The sequence below is a fragment of the Castor canadensis genome, chromosome 3 (assembly GCF_047511655.1).
Source record: "Castor canadensis chromosome 3, mCasCan1.hap1v2, whole genome shotgun sequence".
Taxonomy (NCBI): domain Eukaryota; kingdom Metazoa; phylum Chordata; class Mammalia; order Rodentia; family Castoridae; genus Castor; species Castor canadensis.
In genome coordinates this window covers 60,352,229-60,367,363 of record NC_133388.1, presented here as the reverse complement: position 1 = coordinate 60,367,363, position 15,135 = coordinate 60,352,229, and the positions used below count along the sequence as shown (strand labels likewise).

Genomic DNA, 15,135 nt, shown 5'->3' with positions numbered 1-15,135 from the left:
AGTAGAAGACTCGTCTAAAAATATGAGTTTGTGTCTGGAAGGGCTTTAATGCCAGATGGCTACACATGTATAAGAACTACTTCCTCAATCCTCTTGGCCTTGGTTATTTTTGAGAGGTCTGCCATGAGTGACTCCATTTGAATTTTGATGGCATGCCCCACCTTGTCTCCAAACTGTTTGTCTCTGAGCTGTCTCTTCTGAAGATCTGACCCCCATCCAAGTACTAATCTGGCCCGATTCTCCTTAGCTTTTGAGACCAGATGAGACTGGGCACATTCAGGGTGGTATGGCCATAGACTGAAGATCTTTCTTGACTGGTCAATTTCTTTCCTTGTCATGAGGATTTGCTCTTTCCTGGATTTTGCTTGGTTGGTTGGTTTTGGTCCCATGTGGGGGCGGAGGGGAATAACAAGCAGATCAGGTGGGAGTCAGTACCAACTAGACATTTTTAGTCATATTTAAGCAAGAAAGAGGCTTAGAAGAAATGACACTTAGGCAGTGGGCTTCTAGAAAAGGACAATAAATAACAAAATCCAACAAAAGCAGATGTCTAAAAAGTTAATCTGGTGACAAATAAGTACTTATTAAAGTCATTTTTTATGGACTTGATTGTAAATGTCCCAGAAGGATTAGAACTGTAATGACAAAAACTTAAAAGAGCCATGGTTAAAATTTTGATGGACAATTAAGCAACTAACAGAACAGTATATCAGTACCATTAACTTTTTGTTACCGTGTTTATCTAAATTTTTTATTTTAGAAGGCTTGATATACTTGAAAAATATAAATATATTTAGTATAAGGAGCCAGCAATAACTTCATAGCTCTATAGAGATTATATATACATATTAATTTAGTTGTTGTTCTTGAAGTAAAACTTTAGATTTTTTTTTTCATCAGTTGAGGGGACAGGAAGAACAATTTTAGTAAACCTAAATAGGCCAGTCACAGACCCATATAGGGTACAGACTGTATTAGAACCACCCAGGGGAACAGTTGTTTAACCATGAGGTCATCTAGAAAATTTTACATAAACTGTTAGAAAATAAGAGGCATGGAAGAGGCAGAGAGACGACTCAAACACCAGCACAGGGTTTATTGTTCAGGCGGGAGCCCTGTGGAGAGGGACTCCAGCAAGAGAGCAAGAGCCCATTGCCATACATAGGCTTGGACTAGATACAGGGGACTAGTAGAAAAGTACCAGGAAGGTCACTAAGGGATACTGTTGCTGGACAACCAAGAAAGATAAGCTGTAGTTAGGTCACTCTCTGCTCAACTGTCCTTGGCATCCATCTGAAGAGATAAAGGTTAACAATTGTCCCTTTGTCAATCTTTGAGGTTGGGTGGGGAGTTCCTAGTAAGCCATCTGCAAGGGGGTAGTGGGTCTGATCCTAATATGGCTGTCCTCACTGTTAACCCCAACATAAACCAACAATTTAATGACCATGACTCAGTGACCTTAGTAACAACAAAGATCACCAGAGAATACAGGTAAATATTTATGGGGACCGAATGTGGAGTTAGGAAACTTAATGACCAAGAATCATGGCTCAGACATTGATAAGGGATCATATCCCAGATTGTTGACATTAACAGATGGCTCATGACATACAGCAGGGTCCCATCAACCTGTGGTCAATGGAGCCCCCCTAAAATAACAGGCCCAATCTGGCCATCCCAGGCCAAAAATTCCCTCTGCTTGCCATGTAGAAGGAATAGGACTAACATCTTCACTCTGCTGACTCCAATAAAAACTGGAGGTCTTGACCTTCAGTATAGTGCTCCTTTTTGAGTTTTTATTTTTTTATCCTACCTGGATACTTTGGCTTTTTTTCTTTTTTTTACTTTGCTTTACACAAGTAAATTTGTCTTGACCTTCATATCAGTGTAGCAGTACTCCCTGTTCTCAGCTGCCTCTTGCCTCTCTGTGGTTTTAATAAATGCTTGTCTTCACAAATTTGTTGATTAACCCATAGCACCAAAAATTTCTGAGTTATCTTAACAAAACAAAAACCATTTTTGAGACAGTTTTTGTAAATGTTATTAAAGAACAATATAATTTTAAGATAGTCTTGCTGTTATGAGCTTAGAGAATTAAGTTTTAGTTTAATATTAGTACTTTAAATTTTGACCTTACCAAACACTTAATGTAACTGGATTTTGGTCAAGTCAATCACTTATATAAACATTTATAAACTCCATCTTTTAATAAAAACTTATCTTATATCACCTGGGGGAGCTTGTCCTTATCCTTTTCTTTTTATTTAAAAGTATTTTTTAACCTTTTATTTTTAAAACCCATATCCTTAATATCATATCTATCTATCTATCTATCTATCTATCTATCTATATATATATATATAGAGAGAGAGAGAGAGAGAGAGAGAGAGAGAGATTTGTTACTTGTTGAAAATAAATCATAAAATCTTTTAACTTGGAGTCTTGTATTTGTATGAAAAAAGACCAGAAAGAAAGAAAAAAGCCCATTTGTTAATAGACCCATGTATTATAAGAGAGAATTAAATCCCAGATTTTATTTATGACAGAATGAAACAGGCTAAGGTCATTTTTAACTACCCAAATTTTAAGATTCCTGCTGCAGGCTGTGCTCTTTCCCCTTTTTTCTCCTCCTCTGGTCTATACCAGAGTGTTAACCTCTGAATGCCTGCATTCTAGTGAGACCTGACTGAAATAAGTTTCAAAACCATCATCAATGGTTCTTATTATATGATGTTTACATATTCAGATGTAAAAAGTTTAATCAGTTTATAACAGAGATCTTTAAAACAAAAACCCTGGGGTTTTTTTGTTACCTTGAATATCATATTAACCTTATAACAGCAATTTAAGAACAATTTTGAAAATGCTTAAACATACACACATACACATAAAAAAGTTTTATAAATTAAGCTTGCCAGAAAAAAAATGTCAACTTAAGCATGCGTAAGATGAGCCGGGATTCCAGGAGCAAATTAATTTTGCCCAGTGTTTTAAACAAATTGATACACACACACACACACACACACACACACACACACAAAATTAAGAGTGCACTCAAAAAAAGGAAAAAAAAAAATCTAGATTACAGCCAGAGGGCTGGAGTAGTGGATGATACACCTATTCTCTGTGAGTCTCCCTCTTTGGAACTGAATTTTGGTTGTCCATCCCTTAACCTTGGTTGTGGCTATTTCCCAGGAAAAGCTGATTGCCCCCCTAACTCTTGGAGGTGTCTCATACACTTTCACATAGCACAGTACTTCCGCCCCACGCCCCACTCCCTGAAACGGAGACACAGTTTCACCCCAAAAAGCAGTTACTAGCAGTCTCTGGGAGGTGATCAATCTCACCTTCTGCCTCCTGAGGCAGGTCTGAATTTGACCCGGGTTCTTACCAGTCTGGTGAGTGGTGCTCCCCTCCCATTGCTGTTTCCTGCCCCTCACCAGGTTTCGTTGTGCATCTGAGGCTTTCACCCCAACTCACTGGGAAAATGAGTCCCTCCTCCAGATCAAACTGTCCATTGATGCCTGGTGGGATTTTATCCTGGCAGTCCAGGGGATGTACCCCGGTGACAAGGGAGGTGACAAATCACTATCTCTACAATCCTGGCAACAACCCCCAAGAAATGTTGTGGGAATCTCAAGGTGAGATACAGGACACTGAGGCAGTTTAGCAGGAAGCAACGTTTTATTGTGCACAGACTAAGCAGACTTGTGTCCAAAGGCTGAGCCCCAAGAGCAAAGAGGTCTCACTTTGTATACCCTGGCAAACAGGTTATAGAAGCAAAAAGCAAAGCTCAACCCACATATGGCTGCATGTGACTTCATTGGCTATTTCATTCCCCCAGTGCTGTGTGACCTTCTTCATGTTTCAGTTCTTTAAGTTTTATCTCTGCTTCGCCAGTCCTTCCCCCTGCCTCATTATCAGAACACAGCCTGTCTGTTTTTCTTCTGATCCTCCTCCCTGCTACAGTTATGCACCACCACACCCAGCATGTTTGTTGAGATAGGGTCTTTGTTAACTTTTTGTTCAACCATGGTCCTCCTGATCTTTGACTCCTGAGCAGCTCAGATTATAAGCATGAGTCACCATGCCCAGCTCAATTTATTAAATAGTTAAACATACACCTACCATATGATCAAGTCATCGCACTTCTAGAATTACTCACATAATTAACAAACATTTTTAAAGGGATTTTCTAACTGAAGAAATAGTATGTGAACTTTTTACATGTGAATTCCAATATACTGGTGTGTTTAATCTCTCAGAACTTCAGTATTCTCATCTATAAAATATCATAAGAAATTAAAAAGAACAGGCCTCCTAGAAGTTATTAGTTATTCTTTTTTGGGGCAATGCCATCATTCTCCCCCTCTGCTCAGAGACATGTTTGTTCCTTCTTACCTTGAACATATCAAGTTTTTCTCCCAGCTTCCATCCATCTATCACTAGACTGCTTGAGAGGGCCATGACTAAAATCTTTGCACAATCTTGACTAACCACCATATTGTTCAGGAAGGCATCTAACCTCCTTAGCTCAGCCTGAGAACCACACTGATATGATGGGCTGGCCTTCAATTCTCTGTACCAGCCATACTGGATTCTGAGAGGTGCAACTCACTTTATACTTACAGTTTTCCGGAGGGTCCTCGGTTTTCTGGGTACTGAGTCATGCAAGGCTTTGAGCCTTTAGAAGATCTTAATAAAATACAGTCTAATAAACAGGAACAGCGGTTTAGCCCACAAACTCTAGCTGTGTGGGAACTTATCTCCAAAACTACTTTTTTTCAACACTGCAATTGGGCTAAAGGTATCTATTTTTTTTTAATGGCATTAACTTCATTGTAAAGTAGCACACTGGCTTTATCTTGAATCCTAATTTAGCATTTAACACACCAATTCAACTTTTTCCTAAATATATACTTAACTCAAAATCTTATATCGTAATAATTCCCTGAGAAAATAGCGTTTTCTCCTTCCGAATTACAAATATAAAAAGATCTATAAACAAACTAAAACCAAGTAACGTCCTAAAATGGTACAAACCTCAAAAAGTTATTTGCACTTGAAATAACTTCGACTCGGTGCAAACCCAGCCTGCTTCCGACTACTCCACCCACCCTCTCTCCCTGGAACGCCGCTCCCTCGGCGAGGTCCCGCCCTCCACTCCTGAGCCTGGCTCCCATTGGGCAAATCTGGACGCTGTATACACACGCACGTTTTGGCCCAGCGTCTTCGCGTCTGCGCAGTAGCACCGTCAGGAAGCTGTAAACTGGGGTCTGGGGGGAGGGGGGCGGAGGTCAGGCGGAATCTTCCTCCGTAATAAGAAGCGACGTGTCCCCGCGTCCGCGGTCCTGGCTCCGTGGGTCCGGTCGGATCGGGCCTGGGCGTTGGACCTGCTGTGGCATCCGCCGCGGCGGGTGCGATGGAGGCCATGCTGGAGCCCAGCACTCACGCCGGGGGAGGCCGAGACAGCCGACGGTGCTAGTAGATGAGGCGGCGGTGGCGGTGGCAGCCCGGGTTCTCCATGAGCAAGCGGCGGCGGCGACGGGTGCGGCGGCACCGGCGGTTTTCGGTCCCCCGGGAGGTATGAGGAGTCGGCTGTCCAGTGGACCGGGACTGACCGGTGTGGGAACGCCCATTTTCCCGCAGTCCGCGGCGCTTGGCGGGGGCCCAGTGTCGCCGGGACCCGGCTCGGGGACCCGCCTACGTGCGGGGCTAGGCCTCCCGGGAGCGGCGGCTGGCGCGGGATGGTCGCGTGCAGGGTGCGGGCCTCCAAAGGTGCCGCGTCGTCTGGGGCCCGCGCCGAGCGCCGCGCTGCCCCGCTGCCCGGCTGCCCCGCGGAGGAGCCGCGTGCCCCTTTTCCCAGAAAGTATTTCGGGGGCTGAGTCGAGGGGACCCCCCTGGACGTCCGGTGTAGTCCAAGCCTTGGGCAAGTGGTCTGATTCTGACCGCCAGCACTGAGTACAGATTGCGACCCTTGGCAGTGACCACCTAGGGAAGTGTCATTTTTCCAAGGAAATGGAGTTTTCAGGTGTGTTCAAACGCGAGGCTCTGCGCTTCCAGCTCAGTGCCTGACGGAACAGCTACGGAGTGACAAAACCTAAGGCAGTTTTAAGTCAAGCTCTTTGTAGCCGCTCCTCCATCTGTTTTCCTTTTTTTTTTTTCATTTTAATTGCAATTTTTTTTAACATATCACCAAATTCATGCTGAAACAAGTGTCCTCTAACTCTTCCAGTCCTCCATTTCTAAGGAACTTTAGATTCATGTCGTACAAAACTGTCTTAGATTATAACCATTGCTTTATAGAGCTATAGTTACCCTTCATTTCGTCATGTCTAAGAGATAATTTGAAGAAAAACACTCACTAGTTACTCTTCCTTTTCAATACAATATTTAGGAGTTTGAACACATAAGGTCTTTTAAGTAATTTAAAGCTTGCTACAAAATTCTTTAAAATTCAATAGATAAACCGTGGAAAATACATTTTTCATTTCTAAAATACTTGAATACTTTATGATTTTTTAAAAATTTCTAAATGAAACGGGTCAGTTTCTATTAAGAAATGAGTTTTATGTTTGCCTAGGCTTCAGTTTTGTGATACCATCTTATTTCTAAGAGGTTGACTAGGGCCAGTGTGTTAATTAGCACACTGTATAAAAACGGTATGCACTTCAAACTATGTGTTGAATATTATAAGAGTCCACAGTATCCTGGGTTACACAGAAACATTGCACTGTGTGTAGAACTGAATTTTTAGTTTGCTAGTATTGCAAAAGTAATTTTGAACTTAATTTTTCACACAAAACTCAGGTCTGCAGTATTATTGAGTGTTGGGTTCATACGCTAGGGAGGATATGATGTTGAAAATAAGACACTGACTTCAGTTACATGTTTCTCTGATCCTGTTTCTCAGGTGCATCACTTTTTTCATAAAAACATTTTTCCATAAAAGGTAACATTGGAAAAGGTGTTTTAATTTATACACTTATTAAAGTTGTTATGATTACTTCTCATTTGCTGTCTTTCAGAGTTTAATAACAGAATTAGTCTTCATCTTTAGCAACAGGTGGTATTAGTACATAGTATTTTATGGCATAGATAAAATGTGTAGTATAATTAACATGAAGGTCACTAAATGGCTATTAATCTATACCCCAAAATTAAGGATCCTATTACATCATTTTTTTAATAAGAAATCACCCATTAACAAGAAAATGAAGCACAGCTTGAATTTTGGAGGAAAGAGGTGGGGGTACATTAAGAATCTAACTAAACAAATTTAGGTTGTGTATTTTTTTATTAGTATATGCTAATTGTACAAAGTACGGTGTTTAATTATGACATTTCCATAGGTTTGTGTCTTTAGATATCTATTTTCATTTAGAATTTTTCTTCCAGAATTTTCCTAAATCAAAGATACAGTCTCCAATTAATTAATACAGAGGCCCATAAATGGTCATTCTGTACCTCAAAGGAAAGACTAACTGCAGCTTCTTTCCAGAGACCAAACATACATATTAACCAAAAAGCAGTGCATTTAATTTTTTTTGCTATACTGACAGGCCATCTAACAAAATTTAATTTGAATCCTACAGTAGATTTATTTTCATTCAAACATATGCATTTACATGTTCTATTTTAAATTTTTAAATGCAGGATGAAGACACTGTTTGAAGAGATCAAAGCATCAATTAAAAATAACTATAACCAAGATCGATCATTTTGGAGGCCTGTTCTTCCTTGGGGAGGTGTTTTTACTATCAAAGCTGGCCGCAAAGCAGTATCCTGTACACCACTCTATGTTGAAATAAGACTGAAAAATACCTGCACCATAGATGGATTCTTGATGTTACTCTATGTCATTCTTAATGAAAATGAAAATTTCCCCAGGGAACTCTCTCTTCATTTTGGTAGAGAGTTTGTAGACTGTTTTCTTTATTTAATGGACACCTACAGTTTTACAACTGTGAAGCTACTTTGGATTTGGGACAAGATGGAAAAACAGCAATACAAATCTGAAGTTCACAAAGCTTCATTAATAATTGATTTGTTTGGGAATGAGCATGACAATTTTACAAAAAATCTCGAAAATCTCATGTCTACCATTCAAGAGAGTTACTGTTCCAACTGGCGATGCCCAACTCGAGTGCAAGAAGATCAGCAGCGCACAATTAGTATAAAGTAAGTTGTTCTAGTCTTTTTTGTTATGTTTACTTTTTTAAATGAACATTGCATTAACTTACATGTATCTACTCACATGATAAGCAACCAGTAACTTTTCAGTAGAAAGTAATTTAGTACACAAAGTGTTTTACTATTGGTATGAATTTATTAATATGACTAGGTAATTCTTTGTGCCATAGATTTAACCTCTTACAGAGCACTTTAATGTTTCAGAATGTTTTGCCATTTGAATGGGTTTCTGTGAGGAAGGCTTGTTCCACATGAACAAGAGGATTAAAAATACTTTCATGCCAAGGCCCGAGCATAAATATAGACAAAAACCCTGAATTTGGCATCTCACACTTGGAGAGGATGTAAGTGTGAGAACATTTTACAGTAACTGGGAAAGATGCTAGAAGCCATCTGAATGTTTTTTTGGCTTTCAAAAAGAAGGCAGAGCTCCAAGCTGGTAAATGACAGGAAGGGAGGCCAAACTGGCAAGCCTCAGTGGAGTGCCCCAGGGAACATGAGCTAAAAAAGAAGTAATTGCCAGTGGAAGGAAAACAGACCCATTGTTAGAAAGGGTATTTAGCTCTAAGGTCAAGAAAAACAGCCTAATAGATTATTTGCATTTGGGATTACACCCTAATTAATTTAATTAAATTTGTATTTTTTTTCTGAACTATACTGTCTATTTTCCTGTTTTGCTGACAACAATGATTTTGAAATTCATCAGGGGAAAAGTTTTGTTACTGTACATCATAGTAAGCTAAAAAGTGTCTTATAAATTTTTAATTTTGTAAAAGTTCTTATCTAATTATTTTGAAGTGAATCAATATTTACCTATCTGTATTATACTAATATTTTATAATTCTCTCATTTAATAAGATACTTTTCATCATAGTCTTTTTAAAGCTTCTGCCTATTTTTTATAATCTGTATTTAAAACATCTCTTAAGTATATATGGGAAAAGTTTTTAACAGATGAGGTAACTGAAGACAGTTATGTTTTTGACTTGCATTTACTAAGGTAACTAATCAGCTGCTCTCCTAATTCTGGAACCTAGTTTCTATTCACCAGACAGTATTGCCACTATTGAGGCACAGTTTTGTTTAAGTAGCAACAAGTGCATATTTTAGGATTTTTACAGAGAACTTTAATGTTCCTTAAAAAATTATGTATTAATACTTACTGATTTCTACTGATTTCTACAGTATCTGCAAGAAGTACAAAGGTGAATAAAAGAGGTTGTTAATGATTGATCTTGGTTCTGTTAATAATGATTGATCTATAAAGAATTTATTACTCTAATAATATACTGATACGTAAAACATTGATGCAGTTCTTACTTGCACTTTACAATTATTGCAGTCCTCCCCAAGAAATTCCACATGGAAACTTGATACGACTGGCTGTGGATGAGTTATTCTGTTCTAAGATTGAACTGTGTGAAGAGCTGGGGTGAGTATATGATGGGCATTTAAGATAAAAGTATTTCTGTTTTGTTTAAAAGGAAATCTGGAGTGATGTGCTCTTTGAAGTTGCATATTATGAAGTAGAAACTCATAATTAGGAATACTAGCACTTCTTGAATCTTACTATAAAACACAGTAATTACAGCCTTATTGCTGAGTAGGTACAATAAAACCTTGGTTAACCAGAATCCACCTCATCAGGACCCTCAATTAACTAGATATTTTTTCTGCATTCATTCCTCAATTAGGAGAAAGAGGTAAATGACAACCCAAAACTTTAAAATAGTAAAAAAAAAGTCAAGACAGGTAGAATATATTCATCCTGATCTTTTAGCGATTTCTGTGACATCATTGTACAGTTGTTGTACAAGAGTTAATGTTTGGAATCACAATCTTATAGTTAATCACAAAAGAAAGAAAGATAAAAACACATTCAGTTAATTGTTATTATTAAGTCCAAAAGTGAACTAACGTATTTTAGCAACAAGTACAGAAACAAATACTTTTCTGGTTAGCTTAGCATAGTCAATAATGTTTGTTAGCCAGAAGACTGTTTCCTGAGTTTTCTGGTTAATCAAGATTTTACTGTATAAATTGTCTTTCTTGTATTCTGATTGACACGCTTTATACCTGGTAATACTAAAAAGAGAGCATTTTTTTCTGCTAATATTTTTCCCTCTCTAATCATTTTTTAAAACCAGCTTAAAGAGCAAAATGTATCTACAAATAAAAACTTTTCAACAGTTCAACAAACTCATACTTTTATAACTCTTAATAGAAATAGCTAGCTTTTAATGTATAACTTCTTATAAAAAACATCCTGCAAATATCTAAGAAGAGGTATATAAAGTAATAACATAACCATATCATTTTCAGATTACTATGCCAACTGGAAAATTAAAAACAACTCAAAAAAGTATCTTTGTCCCAAGTGTAATAATGTTCATGCCCATTTTCCATTTTAGGTGTGGCGGCCTAAGAGAATTTTCCCAACGAGTTTTTTGCCACGGGGCACCCCCTTTTGTTGTTTTAAATATGCAGCATTGGAAATCTGAAGATCTGGCATATGTACCCTATTACTTGGATTTATCTGATCACAAGTAGGTGTTTGCTCAGCTTGCTTATTTTACAAACCTAGTTAAAAAATACTTACTCTAGTCTGTCATGATTTTGACTAGCTATTAAGATTATATCTGTTACTGAATTTATGTAATCTGCTTCAGGGAATTGTTCATTACCGTTCATTATGATTAGGTACTCAGATTATGGAAGGGAAAAGTTGAGTTCAAATCCCAGCCCCATCTTTTATAAACTGTGTACCCTTGGACCAGTAATTTATCCAGTGTACACATTAGTTTTACTATCTATAAAACATATGACAGACACTATTTGGAGCCATATGCTAAGTGTTTATAGTGCCTGATACGTAGTAAGCATATAGTAAATGCTGGCTGGTATTTGTATTTCAGGTCAAAGTAGTATAAAGTGTTATGTAGTAGATCATCATTTAAACATAAGTTGTTACTTGTCATAATAAATAAAAATGTATATAAATCAGGAAATAGAGGATACTTGTAACTTTGGACTTTAAAAGGCTTTTTATAAGTCTCTTTTTCAGTAGAATCCAAGTTATGGGTTTATCTGTTAAGCTAGATTTTTATAAATTATATGAATTTTTGAAAACATTTTCATGTTAATGTGAATAAATGGAAAAATGATAAAAAAATATTTTCATGTTAAGCAAAATAATCCAGATTGAGAAAAACAAGTAATGAGAATGACACAAGTGTAAAATGGACTCTTTGGGGATAGGAACTGTAGTGGGGGGAAGGGAAAAGAGGGGTAAATAAGATCAAAATATTTTATATGCTTGTATAAAAACAGAATAAAACCATTAAAAATACTTTAAAAAGGAGGAGAAGTCATAAAGACTAATACAGGGGGGTGAATTTATCAAAGTACAGTATATGCATGTATGAAAATATCATAGTAAAACCCCTTTGTATAATTAATATATGCTAATAAAAATATTGTACTTGAAAACTATAGTACATGATGAATATCTTTTTCAGGAACAGAATTAAACAATATTATTTTTATTCTTTAGCTAAGCATTTAAGGAATGTTTACTTTAAAAACAAAGTATTACAATTTTTGTTATTTAATTTGCAGGTATTTGTTGGAAGGTGCCACACTATTTAATAAAGAGGAACATCATTATTCTGCAGCTTTCCAGATTGATGGACATTGGATGCACTATGATGGCCTCAGAAATGTGAATTTAATTTTGTTAAATAAACCCCCAGAGTTTCTCCTCTTGTCATCATTGGTTTATATTCGAGCAGCAGAGAAATAAATATAGATTGATGCTAAATTAAATTGTTTTCCCGCCTGCCCATGCTCCCCTAGATGAAGGGCTTTTATGTTGTGTATACTTGGTATCCAAGGAAACAGTTCAACTATACTAGTTTCAGAGGGTATTTTCCAGTGTTTAGCCCCAGGTAAATATTTTATATAGAAGATCTATGCAAAAATGTTTGTATTTCTTTTTTATAATTCCTGGGTTACTTTTATATAATCATATTTTATGTTGAAATAAAATATATCTTGTGGCCTTTGTATATTTTTATTTAAATATACCTCAGAGATTTTACAATTCTGTCCTTAAGTCCTAGAAAATTCTTTGTCATTTTAATTATAAATTTTTCCTTTTGGATATCCAAGTAAAACCTGGGTAAAAGTCAGTATTTTAGTTATCTGTATTTCTTTGCCTTACCTCGCTATAATCCAAAGTGCACTATTAGATTTAGTGAGAATTTGAATGTACCACTTATAAATGGCTTAGTTTATTTTACCCATTTAATTTCTTTGTTAATTTTCTTGCAGCAGTGTTTAAAAATATTTATGGAGAAATTTTTTCTGGACTTAAATTATTTCTTTATGATGGCAAATTACTGTAACTGCTAAAATATTATGAACCTGCCAGTCGATTTCAAGTGTTAATTAAGTTTCCAACTTTAAAGTTGTTCTTTCAACTGAATTATATAACTATCCTAAATTATTAAACGTAATAGAAATTCTCTAATAAAAAGTTATTTTGCTAATAAGGCAACTATAAAAAATATTAAGCAAATGGATGTTTACTAGTGTTGAACTAATAATAGATACATACTTAAGTACATGTTTAAGAGGCAGTAGGTACCTGGGAATATTTCTTCTGTGAAGTTTTATATTGGCACAAAGAAAAAACATACTTAAATTTTTAGAGTAACATCTGCTGGCTCCCTTGTAGGCAGTAACTAATAGCAGGAAGCTTCGATTTGCAATATAAGCCACAGAATTATAGTTATCAGGATATTTCTATTTACCTTTGCTAAAATCACTCTTCCTTTTGCAATTCAAGGGAAAAAATATTCTCAAGGAAAAATACCTTTTTGAAATTTGCCACAGTTAATTTTAATGGTTATATGTCAATAAAGTCTGCTTTAGGTTTTTGGTTGAAATTAGGTGCAATATATTGGAAGACTTGTACATGACAAAACAATTCACTGCCATATACCAAATTACTAAAGTTTCATTCAGTAAATTAAATCTTACATTGCCATAGTGCCATGTTGATATAACTTACTGTAAGAATGGATAAATGTTGGTGAAACTGCTGAGAATGCCTCACTTTCAATAAATACTATGAAAAGTACTTTTTTACATAAGGATAAAAGATGTATGTTTTAAAATTTACCCAGGGTTTCCAAAGTATAATAAATAAAATTGGATTTATAGTAAACATTTCTCATAACTTATGGCATGAATCAGAATATACATAAAATAGTGTATTTAAATTACTAGCATTAATTATTCCTAATGTGGATTCATTCTTTAGGAATTGCACTTTATTTGGAATATTAATTTATCACCAAATGACTTACCTACCTCACAGGGTTGTTGTGAGGATTAAGATGTTTGTTAAAATCTTGACTACCTTGAACATGCTAATAAATGAAATATTTTTCTACCTCTTTCATGTACAGGCAGTCTCCCAGATTCTCTCTTACTAATAAACTTTTCAGATTTTTCAAAATTATTTAGGCAGTAGTTCATATCACTAATATATTTTTTGCATAATAGGAACTAAATATGCCTTCCGGATCCCAGGTGGTGGGGATTGAAGAATTGGTAGTATGTGTTATGGTAGTAGTTTACTGGTAGAAAGAAAAAATTACCCCTGCTGACCAGTGAATAGAAAAGGAGTCAAAAAGAATGAAAAACTGTATTATCTAAAGAATGTGAAGGTGACAATGTGGGAATTTCTTTGAACATTTAACATCCTTAGAAAAAAATCAGGAAGAAAGATGAAGAAATAAGAGGGAAAAATGAGAATATGTTTTTAATCAAAATGTGGCAAGGCACTACTTATGGGGGCAGAAAAAATTTTAAAACCTTGGCTATAATCGGTAGGGTAAAGGACAAATTTAAGAAGGAATTGCCAATTTCTCTTCAGCAAAGAAACCTCCAATTTGTGTCAGTCTTACTTGGATTACTACTTTGAAATAGCTTTTCACTTACAAATACTTGATTTGATTTAGTATTTGAGGCACTGTCACCAGACATGATCCAATGAATGGTGAGAAACTAATGATAACTGGTAAGACACAAGTGAGAGTGACTCTTATATTCTATTGCTTTCTTAGAGCAAGAGCAAACAAAATGATACACATTGAGCATAGAAAAAATTACAATTATTTAATGATAATCACAATTGTGTATATAATTATGTATAGCAATTATAGTGATTATATAACTTTGAAACATAGGGTAAGCAGTCCATGTAAAATGAGTACTATTAAATTATGGCTAAAACAATCTTTCTCAATGCTCTAGCATTTAAAATCAGCATCAAATTCTACCCTAAAAGTTTATCTGATAAAGACATTTATATGAAGTTCTTAAATATAAGATCTTATATCCTACCTAAGTGGCCCAGGGTTCACTTTATGGTTATCTGGACAGCATTCTTGCTATGGTTTGGTATTCCCTCCAAAAATCACATTGAAATTAATCCCTATGGTACTGAAAAGTTGGGTCTTCCAGGAAGTAAGTAATTGGGACTCTGCCCCATGAGCAGGATTATGTGCCTTTATAAAAGAGCTTGAGGAAATGAGTTCTACCTTTTTGCCCTTCTGCCTTACACCATGTGAGGACACAAGAAGGCCTTTGTCAGATGCTGGCACCTTGATCTTTGACTTCCAGGAATCCAGAACTGTAAGAAGCAAATTTATTTGTAAATTACCCAGTCTCAGGTGGTTAATTTTAAAGCAGCAGCACATTCCTTTCATCTCTAATTTGATCCCGGGGAAAATACCCCGGGATCAAATTAGAAATTTCAGTCTTAACTCTGGCCAGTTGAGGACTATGTTAGTAAGGAGGCTCTATTTCTCTATATGCTTGACGTCTATGTGATTATCGATTATCATTTACCTTCAAATGAGCAATTGGTTC

At 36.3% G+C, this 15,135-nt stretch overlaps 1 protein-coding gene across 1 annotated transcript; it reads left to right on the top strand.

Moving 5' to 3' along the window:
• The first annotated feature begins 5,445 nt into the window (after nt 1-5,445).
• On the top strand, nt 5,446-13,720 carry Dorip1 (dopamine receptor interacting protein 1). Its single transcript, XM_020181720.2, has 5 exons — nt 5,446-5,584; nt 7,657-8,181; nt 9,536-9,625; nt 10,605-10,739; nt 11,812-13,720. Exons 2-5 carry the CDS (start codon nt 7,658-7,660, stop codon nt 11,993-11,995), a joined length of 933 nt encoding a protein of 310 aa, XP_020037309.1. The 5' UTR covers nt 5,446-5,584; nt 7,657; the 3' UTR covers nt 11,996-13,720.
• Nucleotides 13,721-15,135: the final 1,415 nt, after the last annotated feature.

Bases quoted from the DNA above. Each gene is read 5' to 3' on its own strand.
- Dorip1 (XM_020181720.2), top strand. From the start codon at position 7,658: ATGAAGACACTGTTTGAAGAGATCAAAGCATCAATTAAAAATAACTAT. The intron at 8,182-9,535 runs GTAAGTTGTTCT...CAATTATTGCAG, and splicing joins CAGCGCACAATTAGTATAAA to TCCTCCCCAAGAAATTCCAC. The intron at 10,740-11,811 runs GTAGGTGTTTGC...TTTAATTTGCAG, and splicing joins TTGGATTTATCTGATCACAA to GTATTTGTTGGAAGGTGCCA.